Source organism: Aotus nancymaae, unplaced genomic scaffold, assembly GCF_030222135.1.
Source record: "Aotus nancymaae isolate 86718 unplaced genomic scaffold, 86718_ANA_hifiasm-v0.15.2.pri h1tg000018l, whole genome shotgun sequence".
Classification (NCBI taxonomy): Eukaryota; Metazoa; Chordata; class Mammalia; order Primates; family Aotidae; genus Aotus; species Aotus nancymaae.
In genome coordinates, this window is record NW_026988430.1 from 24,782,085 (window position 1) to 24,797,408 (window position 15,324).

The following is a 15,324-nucleotide window of genomic DNA, read 5'->3' on the forward strand; positions in this document are numbered from 1 at the left end:
GGAAGTCGATGTTGTGGCCTGGGCTAAAGGGCCCTGCTTGCTGGGAGTTAACTCTGGTTATTGGACTGTGGGACGGGAGGTGTGGCAGAGAAGGCGGTCAGCGGGAGCACAGGCACTCCAGAAGCTCAGAGCAGCAGCTCCTTATCAACTGTGAGGAACTGTCAGTAACCTAGCACCCTGCACAGCTGTGCCAGTACAAACTGGCTGAACCGCAGCTCTGCTTGTAGCTTTCTAGAAATACAACTTGGTAACAACAGGAGATTGTGGTCACACTATTTCTCTTTAGTTTATTACACAATTACAGATATAATATACAATACTCTAATTCCTAAATCCTACCTTTTTTTTTTTTTTCTGAGACTAACTGCACTCAAAGCCCCCCTGTCTGCTTGGCCCATAATACAACCTGACTCCTGGTCTCCTGGATGCACAGGTCAAAGGTTCCAACAAGCCTGACCATGGCCAGTGCTGTGGAGCCACTCTGTGAAAATTTAAATCACTGCTAAGTCATTCTAAATAAATAGTGAATGGATTGTTTCTGCCCCTAAGATGAAATCCCACGTATCTTTTGCTCAAACTCAGGTCTTCCTATTGCCACCTTCGACATCTATAAAGTATGGTGGGATCTTCACTGATTTGTTAACCCTGGGAGTGCCCCTTGTGATCCAGATGAGTCAAAACAGCCAGCCAGGATCTCTTCTAAAAGGCCCATGATGGCCCTTCTGGCTGTGTCTCCAGTTGGTGCCTGGACATTGCCCATGTGCTTCAGGGCCATCCTGACCATTTGGTCTCTTTCCTGTAGGCTGGGGGGTGCTCCAGTGTCCTCTCCCTCTGCTCCTGATTTTAAAAACTGTAGGATATAGGATTGGACCATATTCCCATTCAGTTCAAGGGTTTCTTTGATACAAGGCAGATCCGAGGCACTGGCCAAACTCAGGAGGTGAATCAGTGCCTGGCAGATTTGGGTCCGTAGGCTGGCACAGTACTTGAATTCCAAAAAGTCTGTGGTGTCTTCGCTCTTCTGTAAGGCAGTGACCAATGCGTTCCAGATCCGAGCGTACTGGTCAACAGACCCATACTGCTCTCTCTTGCCCGGGATGGAAAGGGCAGCAGCAGATCTGATGCGCACTTTGAAGTTCTTGCATGATGTCACGACCGATGTCAGTGCGTTGTAGGCCTGGGAGGTCCATGGGGCTGTCCCTAGAAAGAATCCACAGTCATTAAAACATATGCAGGCTTAGAAATAGAGGGGCAGAAGGAAGCATAAACACTAGTGCTCAAGACAGTCATTTCATGTGTTCACTTCATTCTCACAATCATCCTGTAAGATCAGGGTGGTGACTGACTGTAGAATCCTAGGTTAAGTGCCCAGGTGTCAATCCTCAAACCTCCCTTTTTCCCTGTTATCAGCCTGCCACATGCTTAGAGCCTCTGCTACCCAATATAGGGCCTTTGGTGATCCAGAAAAAGGCTTCTTCTCTGGGAGGATTCTGTCCCATGGGGTAAGGCTTCGTGGCAGAGTATGGACTGAACTGCAACTCCACCTGTCTTCTCGGTTGGGCACTTCTGAGCAGTGTGCACACCACACACTGCATGTGGCAGCCCTGTTCATGCAGCAAAAAGAATTATTTCCTCACTCGCGACAGCATCCAGATACTGCTCTGGCCATAGCAAATCACGCATTTTATTGCGAAGAAAAAGAAAACTTACAATTTCAAGAATAAGATGCCCAGATTTCTATCTTTTCTCCGTTCCTGTAGGCCCTAGGAAATCAGCCTGCTTTCCTCCTTACCAGAGCTACTGCTACCCACTCCATTTTGGGGTGTCCTTACTCCTCAAGATGGGTGACAGAGTAGAATGCAGCTTCTCTTAACTCTCCCAGTCCTTCCCTGCTTCTCTGTTGCCTCCGAAGACAGGCGAGCAGGCCCTTTCTATTTGGTAGATGCCACTGCCATTGACAATGGGCCACTGCTAGAGCTATGAGACTCTCACACTCCAACCTGTCAGTCACAGTCCTTTGTCAGTTTCTGGCTCCCTTTTCTTATGTGGCTCCTCATAGCTCTGCTATGGATGCTTTCTAGTTCTCAAACTTCCTGCCTCTTTGGAGCTTCCCTTTCCTTCCAGGTCATGCAGTCCCTTCTCTCCAGGTCAACTTCTCTCTCTCTAGTAGGCTGAGGGCAAGAGCCAGACAGGAAGGCAGGTAGGAGCCAACCACCATTGAGGTGCCCTGGTTTCAAGGACCTCTTGGCTCTCCAGAAGGCAGACATCCACCTCAGTGAGTCCCAACCCCAAAGGTCACCCTTAGGTGACTTCCTCAGTGGAAGAAGCCAGGAGGCTACTTCTCCACATGCTCCCAGCTGACTGGCCTGCCTGGATGCTCTGGGCAATAAAGGGGAGCAGAGCCAGACTCCCCTTGCTTGATGCATGCTCTCCTCTCCAGGAAGACATCCTTAGGTTTCAGATCTTCTGAGAGAGAGAGAGAGAGAGAGAGAGAGAGAGAGAGAGAGAGACGCAATAAAGTGAATGCTGGCATTCAAAGTGAGCAAGATTTGGAGGCTCTGATCCATACAACTAAGCAAGCAGCTGCTGGTCCTGAATGACACCTCTAGGTGCACGGCACGCCACTAATTAGAGACAGATGCCCTCCTTACATTTATTAATGGCATCCCCTCTGTACACAGTTCATATGGGATTTCCAATTTATATCCCCTCTCATTCCGTTTTTTCCTTTATTTTTTCTTGACTTTATTAAAACAATATATGCTATTGTAGACAATTGGGAAAATGAAAACAGAAAAAATTCTACTCATGCAGAGGCAATCATTGTTAATAATTAGGACAATTCCTTTCAGTCTTTTTTCTATCCATCTATTGAGATCATTCTGTAGAAATGACTTAATACCTATTTTCATTTGTTTAACATCAGAAGTATTTTTCCAGATTATCAAATTCTTCTAAGTAATTTTAAATGGCAATAAAATATCCCATTATATATCCCAGTATGTATTACCCATAGGTAATGATGTATTTCAATGTTCCCCTAAACTTGTTTTCAGTATGTCTCCATTTTTTCCTAATACTATGACAAATAACATGTGACTAACGTCTTTAACAACAGTGTAGATTGATGTGTGCTGTCCCAAGAGGCTTTCCACCAGGGAGAAAAGGGAAACTTTCTTACCTAATGGAAGGGCGGGATTTTTAAATACATTTCCCATTGCATAACAAGCATTCCATCGGACTTTCATGGCAGCTTCTGTTAGAACAGTGGAAATTAGGGCCTGGATAGACTCCTCAATGATTTCTGCAAATGTGGGTTTTTCTATATGAGAGGGTTGCAGAAAATGAAGCAAATTTCCAAGGGCCCGGACAGCATTGCTTTTTACCTAGAAAAAAATATAAAAGCTTTAGAAAGCTGTTAAGCCAGAGAGATGTTTCCAAAAGTCTAATTTCAGCTTTAAAAAAAACTCAGGAGGTCCTAGACTTCTTAAAGCAAGTCCTTGGAACTCTGCAAGGTCTTGTCTGGTTAACATTCTGAACCATCAGAAAAGTGAAGTTTCTACAAAACTCTTCTGATTATTTAATTATTTTATTTAGTGTTAGGACCTCAGAGAGGGCCATCTTCCTTGTTTTACTGAGATGGAGTATAAGGACCAGGGACAACAGGACAAGGCTGGTTTATAGCAAGGCGAGGAGGAGAAGCTAGGTTCCATAATTCCAGTCCAATACTTTTCTACTGGACTAGCCCACCAGAATCATTTGGGAGGGGTTTTTCCTTTTGTTTTAAAACCAATTCACAGGCCCTAACCTCAGAACTTCTGAGTGAATTACTCTGGATAGGGCTTCCTGGGTGATTACCAGATTTTCAGAAGTAGTATTAAAGTGAGCACATAGTATGGGTCAGGTACTGTGCTAGGTGCTTTAACATAAGGCATCTTTATATTCAGTGAGGTATATGCCATGACCTCCATGTTACAGGTGAGGAGCTGACCTTCAGAGAAGTTACATATAATCTATCAAAGTCACCCAGTTACTAAAGGGCAAGCCAGGGATTGAATCCATGTATGTCTGACCTAAAGTCCAGACCTATGCTTTTTAAACTTATTAGTTTAACAGGTAATATTCAAAGCCAGGAGCTACTCATCTTTCTGACTTGCCAATTCTACTTAAAGATTTCTTTTTTGAAAAAAACAGTTAATTTTAAAAGGAACCTGAATATGTCATATAGTATGACGATGGGCACTGATATTTTTCAGGAGGCAGGAGACAGGAAAGAAACTGTCCATGTGTGGAGTGGGCCATTTATAACCCTGAGCACACCCTCAGTTTGAACAGGGGTAACATTTGGTGGGATAGTCTGAGGAACATCAAGCCACACTAAGCCACCACACTACAGCTACAATACATTAAGTATCTATTTGAGAGTTGGGTTTTATCGTGAGTTTACCTTGTCTTTATCCTTGGATGCTTCTATAGCTGATCGTAACATTTTCAAGAGCAGGAGACCAGAGAACTCCTCCTGGAAACTTGGGTCTGGTGTTTCCCTGTCCCACCCAAAGCAGGCAAAACATGTTAAAAGGTAAATACACTTAAATATATACATATAAAAATATATTCACTTAGTATAACCATACAAAATTTAGGAAAACGGTTTAACAAATCTGTTTAGATTATACCAAGAAACTTACAGCATGTATCTTTCAACCCGATAGTCCCACACCTAGGAATGTCTCCAAAAAAAAATCTCAAAATCCAGATATCATGCACAAGAATATTCACTGAATATAAAAGCCTACAAGCATAAAGCCTAAAACAAACGTTCAGTAATAGAAAAATGGTTAAATCATCATCACACAGTGATAGTTATGTAATCATACATAAAGATTTATAACAAGTCAATAATAAAAGAGAACGCTTACACATTTTACATGTCACTTACACAGTGAAATGACAAAAAGCAGGACACTTGCGCATGAATAACAAGCTACCTCTGGGGAAGGGAACCAAGGTGTCAGGGTAGAAGAAAGGCTTCACACTGAACACTGCTTTATACTATTTGGATTTTTTTTTTTAGTCTGTGAATATATTACTTCAAGAAATTTTTTTAAATGTATTTTAAAAGTACAGTAACCATTACTAAGGTTTTGCTTTTATGTTTTCTATAATGTGGACATATTACTTATATTGGCAAACAGTATTTTAAATACATATATGTCTTAATATATTCCTAATATATGTTAAGAACAGCTTATTAATTTTATTTTCTGAAGGAATATAAACCAAAACAAAGCAGGAAGAATGACTGCATAATATGGGGGAACTACTGCTGATTCTTTCATAGTAGCGATCGAGGACATTCTCTTGGGAACTTAGTCTCAGAAACCAGCTGGGGAAAGCAAGCTGAACCACCTACATGTTGACAATCAGAGTGTCTGTCAGGTTGCCCAGGGACCAGGCTGCTTTGGCCCGAACATTCAGAGACTTGTCTTCAAGTGACATCAATATTGCGTTTGCTGTGTCTGCAACAAATATGACATCCTGTAAGCCAAAACAAAACACTGCTGTTACTTTAGGAGGTCATGCTGCTACCTTTGAAATTCTCAAACTTATTTTCAGATAAATCTATAAGCATTCACAGCAAATTTCTACTTGGAAATCAAAATTCATCTACTCAATCAATGTACTGTTCTTATATTTTACAATTTGGACACTCAAAAAAAATCCCAGGAGAAGCTTCCATGATTGTCGTATGTGCCATGGACACCCGAGGAGTCTATGGATTTTGCTCTTATGAACATGGAATATATAACCTGGCCTGGAGCAGTTATCTAGGCACTCTGTGCTTGGTTGATTATCATCTCAGGAAGTAATGTTCTGAGAAAGAAATGCATTTCCAAAACACATCCTATGTACTACATACCTCCCAGTGAGATAAATGTCACACGTAAGAGAGAAAGAGGGTATTATTTCCTTCTTAGTAAAAACTGTATCAGCTTTCTAAATGATGACTACCACCTGGTAAAGCCTCATTTCATTTTTATTAGATCATTTATTAATTTAAACATTTATTGAGCACCTAGGGTCCCAGGCAGTGTGCTAATTAAAAATAAATGAACTACAGGCATTACCATATATATGGTAATAAATATATATGGTATATATATAGTAATGCCTATAGTTGTTTATATATAAACAATATAAACACTGCTGGAGTGTAGTGGTGCGATCTCTGCTCACTGCAATCTTCACCTCCCAGGCTCAAGCGAGCCTCCCACCTCAGCCTCCCAAGTAGCTGGGACTACAGGTGCACACCACCATGTCTAGCTAATTTTTTTATTTTTTGTAGAGATGGGATTTCACCAAGTTGCCCAGACTGGTCTCAAAGTCATGACCTCAAGTGATTCACCCACCTTGGCCTCCCAAAGTGCTGGGATTACAGGCATGAGCCACCATGCCTGGCCCATGACCATGTTTTAGTAGTAATTAAAGAAATCAGATTACAAAGCAATTTAATTTCCTTTACCATCCAATATAGGAGCTCTATATTCACACAATAGGGGTGCCATGGACTACAAAAGGGGCACAGAACAGCTAAATAGGCTCACTCTGACCTGTCTGAGACAGGGAAAAAGCACATAGACTCCCAGGGCCCGCGAGGTTGCAGCTTTCACTAAGCGATTCTTGCTGTCATTCAGCCCGAGCAGCACTGTGATACACAGGATCTGCCTGTCATTCTGCGATGAGAAGGTTGATAAGGGAAAAATGAGAATGAAATCACTGTAAGCCAAAGGCTTCCATGAAAGATGTGAAATATCTGTGTCTGAGACCATATTCAGGAGTTGAACACCACTGCGACCTTGAGGCTACCCTGGTAAACAGCAGGTTCAATTCAGATTCCATGATTACCTGAGCACCCACTTTGTGCAAGACACACACAGTATCTCATCATGTTTAACCTTTATAGCCATGTGGATTAGGTCATTTTTACTCTTCTACCTCATTAAAGTTGCCTTCTTTATAGAAGCTAATTTATGTAAATAAGAATAGACACAAATACCACTGAGGACTAAAGAAAAAAAGCAGTCTGAATTCTGCTATGATCTGAATGTTTATGTTCTGAATGTTTATGTTCTCCCCAAATTCCTATGTTGAAGTCTTCATTCCCAAGGTGATGGTATCAGGTGGGGCTTTTGGGAGGAGATTAGGTCATGGGAACAGAGCCCTCATGAAAGAGATAAGCACCTTTATGACTGAGGCCCCAGAGAGCTGCCTTGCCCATTCTGCCACACGAGGACACAGCTCATATGGTGCCATCTGTGAGCCAGAGAGCGAGCCCTCCTGAGGCACGAAATCTGTGTCTGTCAGTGATTTGATCTTAATTTCAGCCTCCAGAACTATGAGAAATACATTTCTGTTGTTTAGAAGATACCCAATTTATGGTATTTTATTATAATAGCTCAAACAGACTAAGACAAATACCATATGTGTTGGGCACAAATCTGTATTTTCACATACTTTGTTATTTTTCACATGACTGCCATCTTATTGATGGTAACACCAAGTTTTAGAGAGGTTAAGAGTCAAAGAGCTGGCCAGTCGAAGAGCTGGAATTTAACTCAAGGCCTTTTTAACTTTGGATATGAAATCTTCCTGAATCTCTCTGCCTTCCAAACTTCTGCTACCCTTGCCTCTACCACCCACATTCCAATGCACAGGGGGAAACAGCTTTCCTGATATATTAAGGCTTCAAGTTTTCCTATTTGCTGTTCCCCAGTGCCCTCCTCCCCAACTCAGGTAGAACAAATACCTTTTCATCAGAGATAATGCTGAATACTGGTTCAAAATGCAAAACAATCAAATTCTAGCTCTGGTGCTCAAGCCATGATTTAAGGATGAGAAAACACCCTCATGTTACCGGCAGATTGCTGAAGGCCTCTGGCAAGATGGAAGACAGGGCATCACAGGCGCTCGCCTGGAGAGTTGGGTGCTCCGAATTCTGCAGGGCTCTGGGTAAAGGACCATTCAGCATCATAGTCCAGAACATCACCACCTGGAACGGAGGCACAGGAAAAGCTGCAGCCCAAGACATAACAGGGGAACCAACTTGGAGCTAAGCAGAGCAGAAATGGCCTTAGTAGTGAAACACCTTTCCTTAAAGTAGCAGCTTTCTGTAAATGTTTTCATTGGTTCTTCTTCCACAGTGATGAAAAGGGCTTTAGAAAACAACTGCGGTGTGTAAGCCTTCCATTCAATACCTATTGATTAGGAGACTGCAGGCTGATAAAGTTAGGCAGCAACATTGATAATAATCAAGAGGAGGCAGAAGATGGCGATGACAGTAACAGCAATAGCAGCCGCAGCTAATGCTCTTCAGAGCCCATCTCATGCCAGGCATCGTTCTAAGTATTTTATAGTTATCGACTCATTTCATTCCTTGGCACAAATAAATGGAGCCTGTATCATTATCCCCACTTTTTCACACAAGGAAACTGAGGCTCAAAGAGACAATACAACTTGCTAATCAGCAGCAGGGGTGAACCAGAATTCAGATCAGTTGACACTCAGCTAGGGCTTTTTCAACTACTTTGCAGAGTCTGTGTGATAATAATAAAATGTAAAACTCTGTGTAAGGTTTCTAGCACGGGGCCTGGTACACAGTAGGTTCTGCTTTAAGCACTTTGAAGAACTACCTCATGTCATAGCCTCTAACACAGCCACGTAAACAGTTTCCTTTCCATGCTTTATACATATCCTGTGATTTCATGTTCATTTGCTAATCTCTGTGGTTTTCTTATGTTTTTTGTTTCTGATCCATGGACCTAGTCCTGGGTTTTGCTGTATATTTCATGCACCAGTTCTATCTTTCTCCTACTTTAGCTCCCGGAAACCCAGTCTGGGCCCTCCCTGCCCTACTCCAGAAGAATGTGGACAGAAAGTGGTTGCCAGTCTCCAGGATGGCCCACAATTACACTCACCTACTAATATTTACACCCTTTTGTAGTCCCCTCCACATTGAACAGGCTGACCTGGGTAACCAGTAGGATGTTGTGGAAATGACAGCATGAAACTACTTCCAAAGCTAGGTCATAGAAAGCATCACAGCTCTGGCTTGCTTGCTTTCCCTTGGATCACCTGCTGTGAAGGAACCTGGCTGCCATGTCAACAGGATACTCAAGCAGTCCTCTGGAGACATCCTCACAGGGAGGAAATGAGTTGAGGCCTTCTGCCAACAGCCAACACTAATTTGCTAGGTCTACAGGTGAGCCACCCTGGAAGATCCTCCAACTTCCTCAAGTCTTGCAGCCCGTCACTTGACTACAACCCTGGGGGCATCTTGATCCCAACCTCATGCAAGAACTAAGCCAGAACCACTCAGCCAAGCCACTCTTAATTCCTGACCCACAGAAACTGTGAGAAAATAAACGTATACTGTTTCAAGCTGCTAAATGTTTAAACTTAATTTATTACTCAGTAATAGACAAGCAATACAGAAAATGTTTTTTGTTTTTTTTTTTTTGAGGCAGAGTCTCGCTCTGTCACCCAGGCTGGAGTGCAGTGGCATGACCTTGGCTCACTGCAACCTCTGCCTCCAGGGTTCAAGTGATTCTCCTGCCTCAGCCTCCTGAGTAGCTGGGATTATAGGTGCGTGCCACCACGCCTGGCTAATTTTTTGTATTTTTAGTAGAGACGGGGTTTCACCATATTGGTCAGGCTGGTCTTGAACTCCTGATCTCATGATCCACCTGCCTTGGCTTCCCAAAGTGCTGGGATTACAGGTGTGAGCCACTGCGCCTGGCCATGTCTTTTTTTTTTTTTTTTAAATGGATGAACAATACCTGAATGTGAACAGTTAAGAGATTTGGCCAAAGTCACCTGTCTAACAAAGGGAGAAGTCTTGATTCAAACCTAGTTCTGTCTGATAGCAAAGCTCAATTCATCTCCCCGCGCATGTTATATGAAAGCTTTAGTGGCAGTCTAAGGCAGGGACTAGGGTTAGACTTTTTAATACACTGCAAGGATGACAGAAATTGTGAAGGGAAAAGAATAGGCAAAATGAGGAGGGCAGAGGGAGCAAAGACCACCAGCACTGTGTTGATTTTGCTTTTGGCACTAAGTAGAAGCCTTTTTTGGTGGGTCACATGCCTGTCATCCTTTAGAACTGGCACAGTGTGGGGATAGCAGAAACAACCTGAAATCACAGGAATTTAACAGAATCATGGAGGGGTGGGGTGGGGGGGCACAGGTAAAGGAATTACCTACTATGTGTTAGCATCTGTACATGTCATTCGATTTTTCAACAGCCTTGTGACTGAAGGGTTATGGGTTATTATTCCTCTTTACAACTAGGAAACCAGGCTTATAATCACATATCCATTAAGTGGCTGACATGGTTTGGATGTATGTCCCCTCCAAATCTTATATTGACATGTGATCTCCAATGTTGGAGGTGGGCCTAGAGGGAGATTTTTGGGTGATGGGGAGGATCCCTACTGAATGGCTTGGTGCTATCCTTGTATTAATAAGTGAGTTCTTACTCTATTAGTTCATACAAGAGCTAATTGTTTAAAAGAGCTTGGCATGTCTCTCTTGCTTCCTCTCTCACCATGTGACACACCTGCTCCCCCTTCACCTTCCACCATGACTGGACGCTTCCTGAGGCCTCACCAGAAGTAAAGGCTGGCACTATGCTTCTTGTATAGCCTGCAGAACTGTGAGCCAGATAAACCTCTCTGAAAAAAAAATTGTCCAGTCTGAGGTATTTCTTTACAGCAGCGGCAAAGAGATTAATACAGAAAATTAGTACCAAGGAATGGGGTGTTGTTATTAAGATACCTAAAAATTTGGAAGGAGCTTTGGAACTTGGTAACAGCAGAGGTTGAGAGTTTGGAAGTCTCGTAAGATAGGAAGACAAAGGAAAGTTTAGAACATCTTAGAGACTGATTAAATAGTTGTGACCAAAATGCTGATAGATATGGACAGTGAAAGCCAGGCTGAGGAGGTCTCAGATAGTAATAAAAAAAGTCTGGAGAACTGGAGGCAAGGTCACCTTTGTTACACCCTAGCAAACAACTTGGCTGCACTGTGCCCATGTCCTACAGATTTGCATAAGGTTAAACTTAAGAGTAATGACTTAGGATATCTGCTGGAAGAAATCCTAAGCATCATTCAACAGGTGATGTGGCTGCTTCTCACAACCTATAGTCAGACATAGGAGCAAAGGAATGACTTAAGGTTGGAACTTATCATGAAAAGGTTAGCAGAGCATAAAAATTTGGAAAATCCTGTAGTAGAGAAGGAATTCAAGTGGCCTGCAGAGCACCTACTTGCTAGACAGATTAGTATGACTAAAAGGGAGCCAGGTGCTAACCAAGCTGTTTTCCCATAGCCAAGACTATGGGAAAACAGCCTTGAGGGCATTCCAGAAATCTTTGAGGCAACCCCTCCCATCACACACCCAGAGGCCTAGGAGAAAAGTGGTTTTGGGGGCCAGGCCCAGGGCCCCCCTGCCCTGCACAGCCTTGGAACACTGCTCCTGGCATCCCAAGCCTTGGATCAAAGGGCCCCAGATACTGCTTGGTTTGCTGCTTAAGTGGGTACAAGCTATAAGCCTTTAGTGGCTTCCATGTGGTATTAAGCCTGCAGATGCACAGAATGCAAATGTGAAGAAGGCCTGGGAGCTTCTACCTAGATTTCAGAGGATTCCCTACGCCTGGGTGCCCACACGGAAGCCTGCCACAGAGACAGAGCCCCCACTGAGAGCCTCTACTAGGGCAGTGCCAAAGGGAGATAGGGGGTTGGAACCACTACACAGCGTCTCCACTGAGCACTGCCAATGAAACTGTGGGAATGGGACCACTGCCCTCTAGACTGAAGAATGGCAGAGCCACTGACAGCTTGCAACCTTAGCCTGAAAAAGCCAAAGGCATGGGACTCCAACCTGAGAGCAGCCACACGGCCTGCACCCAGAAAAGCCACAAGGGCAAGTCTGCCTTGGAGGCCCACCCCTTGCACCAGTGTGCACTACATGCAGGACATGGAGTCAAGGACTCTTTTGGAGCTTTAAGGTTTAATGTCCATCCTGCTGGGTTTCAGATTTGTGTGGGGCTTGTTGCCCCTTTCTTTTGGCTGATTTCTCCCTTTTGGAATGGGAATGTTTACCCAATGCCTGTACCACCATTGTATCTTAAAAGTCAGTAACTTGATTTTGGTCTTACAGGCTTATAGGTGGAAGGAACTTACCTTGAGTCACAGCTGAGATTTTGGACTTTTGAGCTGATGCTGAAAAGAGTTAAGACTTTGGGGGACTATTGGGAAGAGACGACTGTATTTTGCAACGTGAGAGGAACACGAGATTTGTGGGAGCCAGGGACAGAGTGATATGGTTTGGGCGCCTCCTCCAAACCTCATGCTGAAATTGACTTCCAACACTGGAGGTGGGCCTAATAGGAAGTGTTTGGGTCATGGGGGCGGATCCCTCTTGAATGGCTTGGTGCTGTCCTTGTGGTAATGAGTTCTCACTCTATGAGTTCACATGAGAGCTAGTTGTTTAAAAGAGCCTGGCATCTCCCTCTTGCTTACTGTCTTGCCATATACATGCCTGCTCCCCATTTTCCTTCCACCATGATTAGAAGCTTCTGGAGAGGCTTCATCACAGGTAGATGCTGGCACCACACTTCTTGTACAGCCTGTGGAATTGTGAGTCAGATAAACCTCTTTTCTTTACAAATTGCCCAGCCTCAGGTATTCCTTTATAGCAACACAAAATGGACTAATACAATCATGTTCCCTAAATTTGATCCCATGGCTTTGGATAAATAATCCTTGGCTCTTCCCACCATTCTAGTTTGTCTCTTGGGCAGGCTGAGTAACCAGACTAGGTTTTATGCAAAAGAAAGAATTAGTTTTACCATTGCTATGTGTTACACATAAGCCTACCACATTCTAAACTGCAAACAAACTGAAATGTAAAAATAAAACCTATTTATACTAGTTTCATGTTTTCCTGGATTATAAAATATAATTTTTGACACTGGAAGAAACCATATCATCTACTCCACTTATCACTGAGCTTCAAAATAAAACTGCAACTGAAACACTAATAAAAGAAAACTATGAATTGACATTTATTTACCAAGAAGACTGGTATTCTCTGATCAGGTGCTACGGTAGACTCTGGTTTATATTGCTGTATTAAACCTGTGCCCAGTTCTTCCAGAAGCTGCCAAGAAAAAAGAAAGAATTATCAAAGCAGAGTATTAGAACTAACAACTTCACTTTAGTTTGGAGATCACCTCGAATCAAGGGGAAACATAATTTGCAACTAATTTTCTTTCTTTTTTCAGTCACTCTTTTAACAGAGGCATTCTTTCAAGGACTAAAATCAACAGCTATATATTGTTAATGTGTTACTGAATCAATTCTTGGGGTTTACACATAAGAGCTGAAAACAGAAGAATGTATGTCTTCCTTACCTGAAAACTCTTTAAGAAATCTCAGAACTGAAGGACGTGTGGCAGAAGAATATAAAGTGAAGTAAAGGAAGGATATCAAGCAAAGAGAAGGAAAAAGCCCTGTGGCTTTGATGAAAATTACCTTTGCTCCATGAAGCTGAATGGATGGATCTGCTTCCCCCATGCACTTGCAAATCACCTCTCCAAGCTCCATCAAGTAGACTTGAGTCATTGAAAAGTAGCCCCTTGCCAGAAGAGCCAATACCTGCAAAGAGAGCATGGAATTAACCCTCTAAGACCCAAGTGCAAGGCTACAATATCCAGAAAAGTGTTATTAGATTTCAGAAACTGCTTCTATTTAACAGGGCTGAAATCTACTGAATGAAATTAAGAACCATAATCTTTATTTCATAACATCAATTGACTGTATCATAGTTTTATGGTGCTTAGTATAGGACTGTTTTTCAGTAATGTAATCTCATTTAAGTCTTGAAACTATTCTTTAAAGTAGGTATTAATTGAATTTTACAGCTAAAGAAACTAAGCCCAACAAGGTTAAAGGACATGTTTCATGTTGTCCAATTAATTAGCAGCAGACCCCAGGACCAGGCCTAGTCTCAGATCATATTTGTATACAAAAAGCAAACTCTTTTATTTAGGATTTCTTCCTTAGAAGGAACAATTATTTTGTTTCTCTAAGCAGATACAACACCAAGGAGAAGCTTAAAAAGAATTAAACATTTAAGTTGCAAAAATCAAAAATTAATTGTGTAATTTCTCCCAGAATTGTTCTACAATCTATTACATCCACCTGTCATATAATAACTGTAGTGAGTAAAATAATTTGCAATGAAAGAACAAAAAGGAATGAATCTGCTATTTTACAACCAAGGAACACCTCCCGAAAACAAAACAACAACAAAAACAAATACACTACCCATACCTAAAATACACCTCCCACCAACATGACTGACACATGGCTTGGTTTTACCCGCTCACTCCTCACGGTCACTCTGAAGGAGAATGGTTACTTACATTTCAGAGATAAGGAAATGAAACCTCCTACCTGCAAGGCCTCCAGTCGCATGGGGGATGGTTCGTAGGTGCTTCCTGCTGCGGAGCCAGCATCACTACCTGAACAGGAATCCTCCTTGGGCAGTATGACAGTGGAAATGCAGAGTCGAATGAGCCAGCAGGGCTCTGAAGACCCCTTAGGTGAGCTAACTGATGTTTCTTCCAGAGAGGGTCCTGCAGGGACTTTCTTCCACCAATCAGGAGGGCTGAGGTGAGGGGTTGCTGAATTGCTATTACTGAGTCCAGAAGAACACGGCTGTTGCAGAAGTAGCTGGACTTCAGGTAAAGGTGCATGGGTGGACACTATAGCTCCCAAGAGTGTGAGACTTGACACACGAACATTAACATCTGTCAAAGGAAAGCAGAAGAAACTTACCACCATGGGAACAGCTACCATAAAGATGGTAGTTATCCCTGCAGGCAATTAAGAATTAGTAGTTCCTTGTGTAACCTGAATCTAATTAAACTTCTAGACCTCATTTCCAGTTTGGAAATACATGCGACAGGAGAATAAGTTAACACCATAAAGAAACCATCTGACAAATGGAGAATGTGATTTATTTTGTCACCTTTGGTGACAGTTTACAATCTATAAGACAATTGGCTTGGATTCTTTCGTAAATCAGTTTGATATAAAAAAATGGGTGGAGGGACTCTAGATTTAAAAAGACTCACAGTGACATAATAACTAAATGCAATGCATGCACCTTGAATGAACCCCGGATTTTAACAAGAAGCTATTTTCAAAACACTAAAAGCTTTGTGTCTAGACTCATTTTTTTTGCATGTGATATCCAGC

At 42.5% G+C, this 15,324-nt stretch overlaps 1 protein-coding gene across 3 annotated transcripts in view; it reads right to left on the bottom strand.

The window, feature by feature from the left end:
• Positions 1 to 261: 261 nt before the first annotated feature.
• Positions 262 to 15,324, bottom strand: part of HEATR6 (HEAT repeat containing 6) — a 35,599-nt gene continuing 20,536 nt past the window's right edge. Inside the window, exons 12-20 of one of the 3 annotated variants that reach the window (XM_012445515.2) lie at positions 14,518 to 14,873; positions 13,594 to 13,716; positions 13,133 to 13,219; positions 7,916 to 8,050; positions 6,612 to 6,734; positions 5,414 to 5,538; positions 4,448 to 4,544; positions 3,182 to 3,386; positions 262 to 1,200 (exon numbers count right to left, since the gene is read on the bottom strand). In XM_012445515.2, the coding sequence (XP_012300938.2) occupies positions 629 to 1,200; positions 3,182 to 3,386; positions 4,448 to 4,544; positions 5,414 to 5,538; positions 6,612 to 6,734; positions 7,916 to 8,050; positions 13,133 to 13,219; positions 13,594 to 13,716; positions 14,518 to 14,873 (1,823 nt within the window). In that variant the 3' untranslated portion in view covers positions 262 to 628. Of the gene's footprint in view, positions 2,467 to 3,181; positions 3,387 to 4,447; positions 4,545 to 5,413; positions 5,539 to 6,611; positions 6,735 to 7,915; positions 8,051 to 13,132; positions 13,220 to 13,593; positions 13,717 to 14,517; positions 14,874 to 15,324 lie in introns of all 3 variants that reach the window. The other 2 variants (XM_012445518.3, XM_012445517.3) reach the window with 2 other exon arrangements.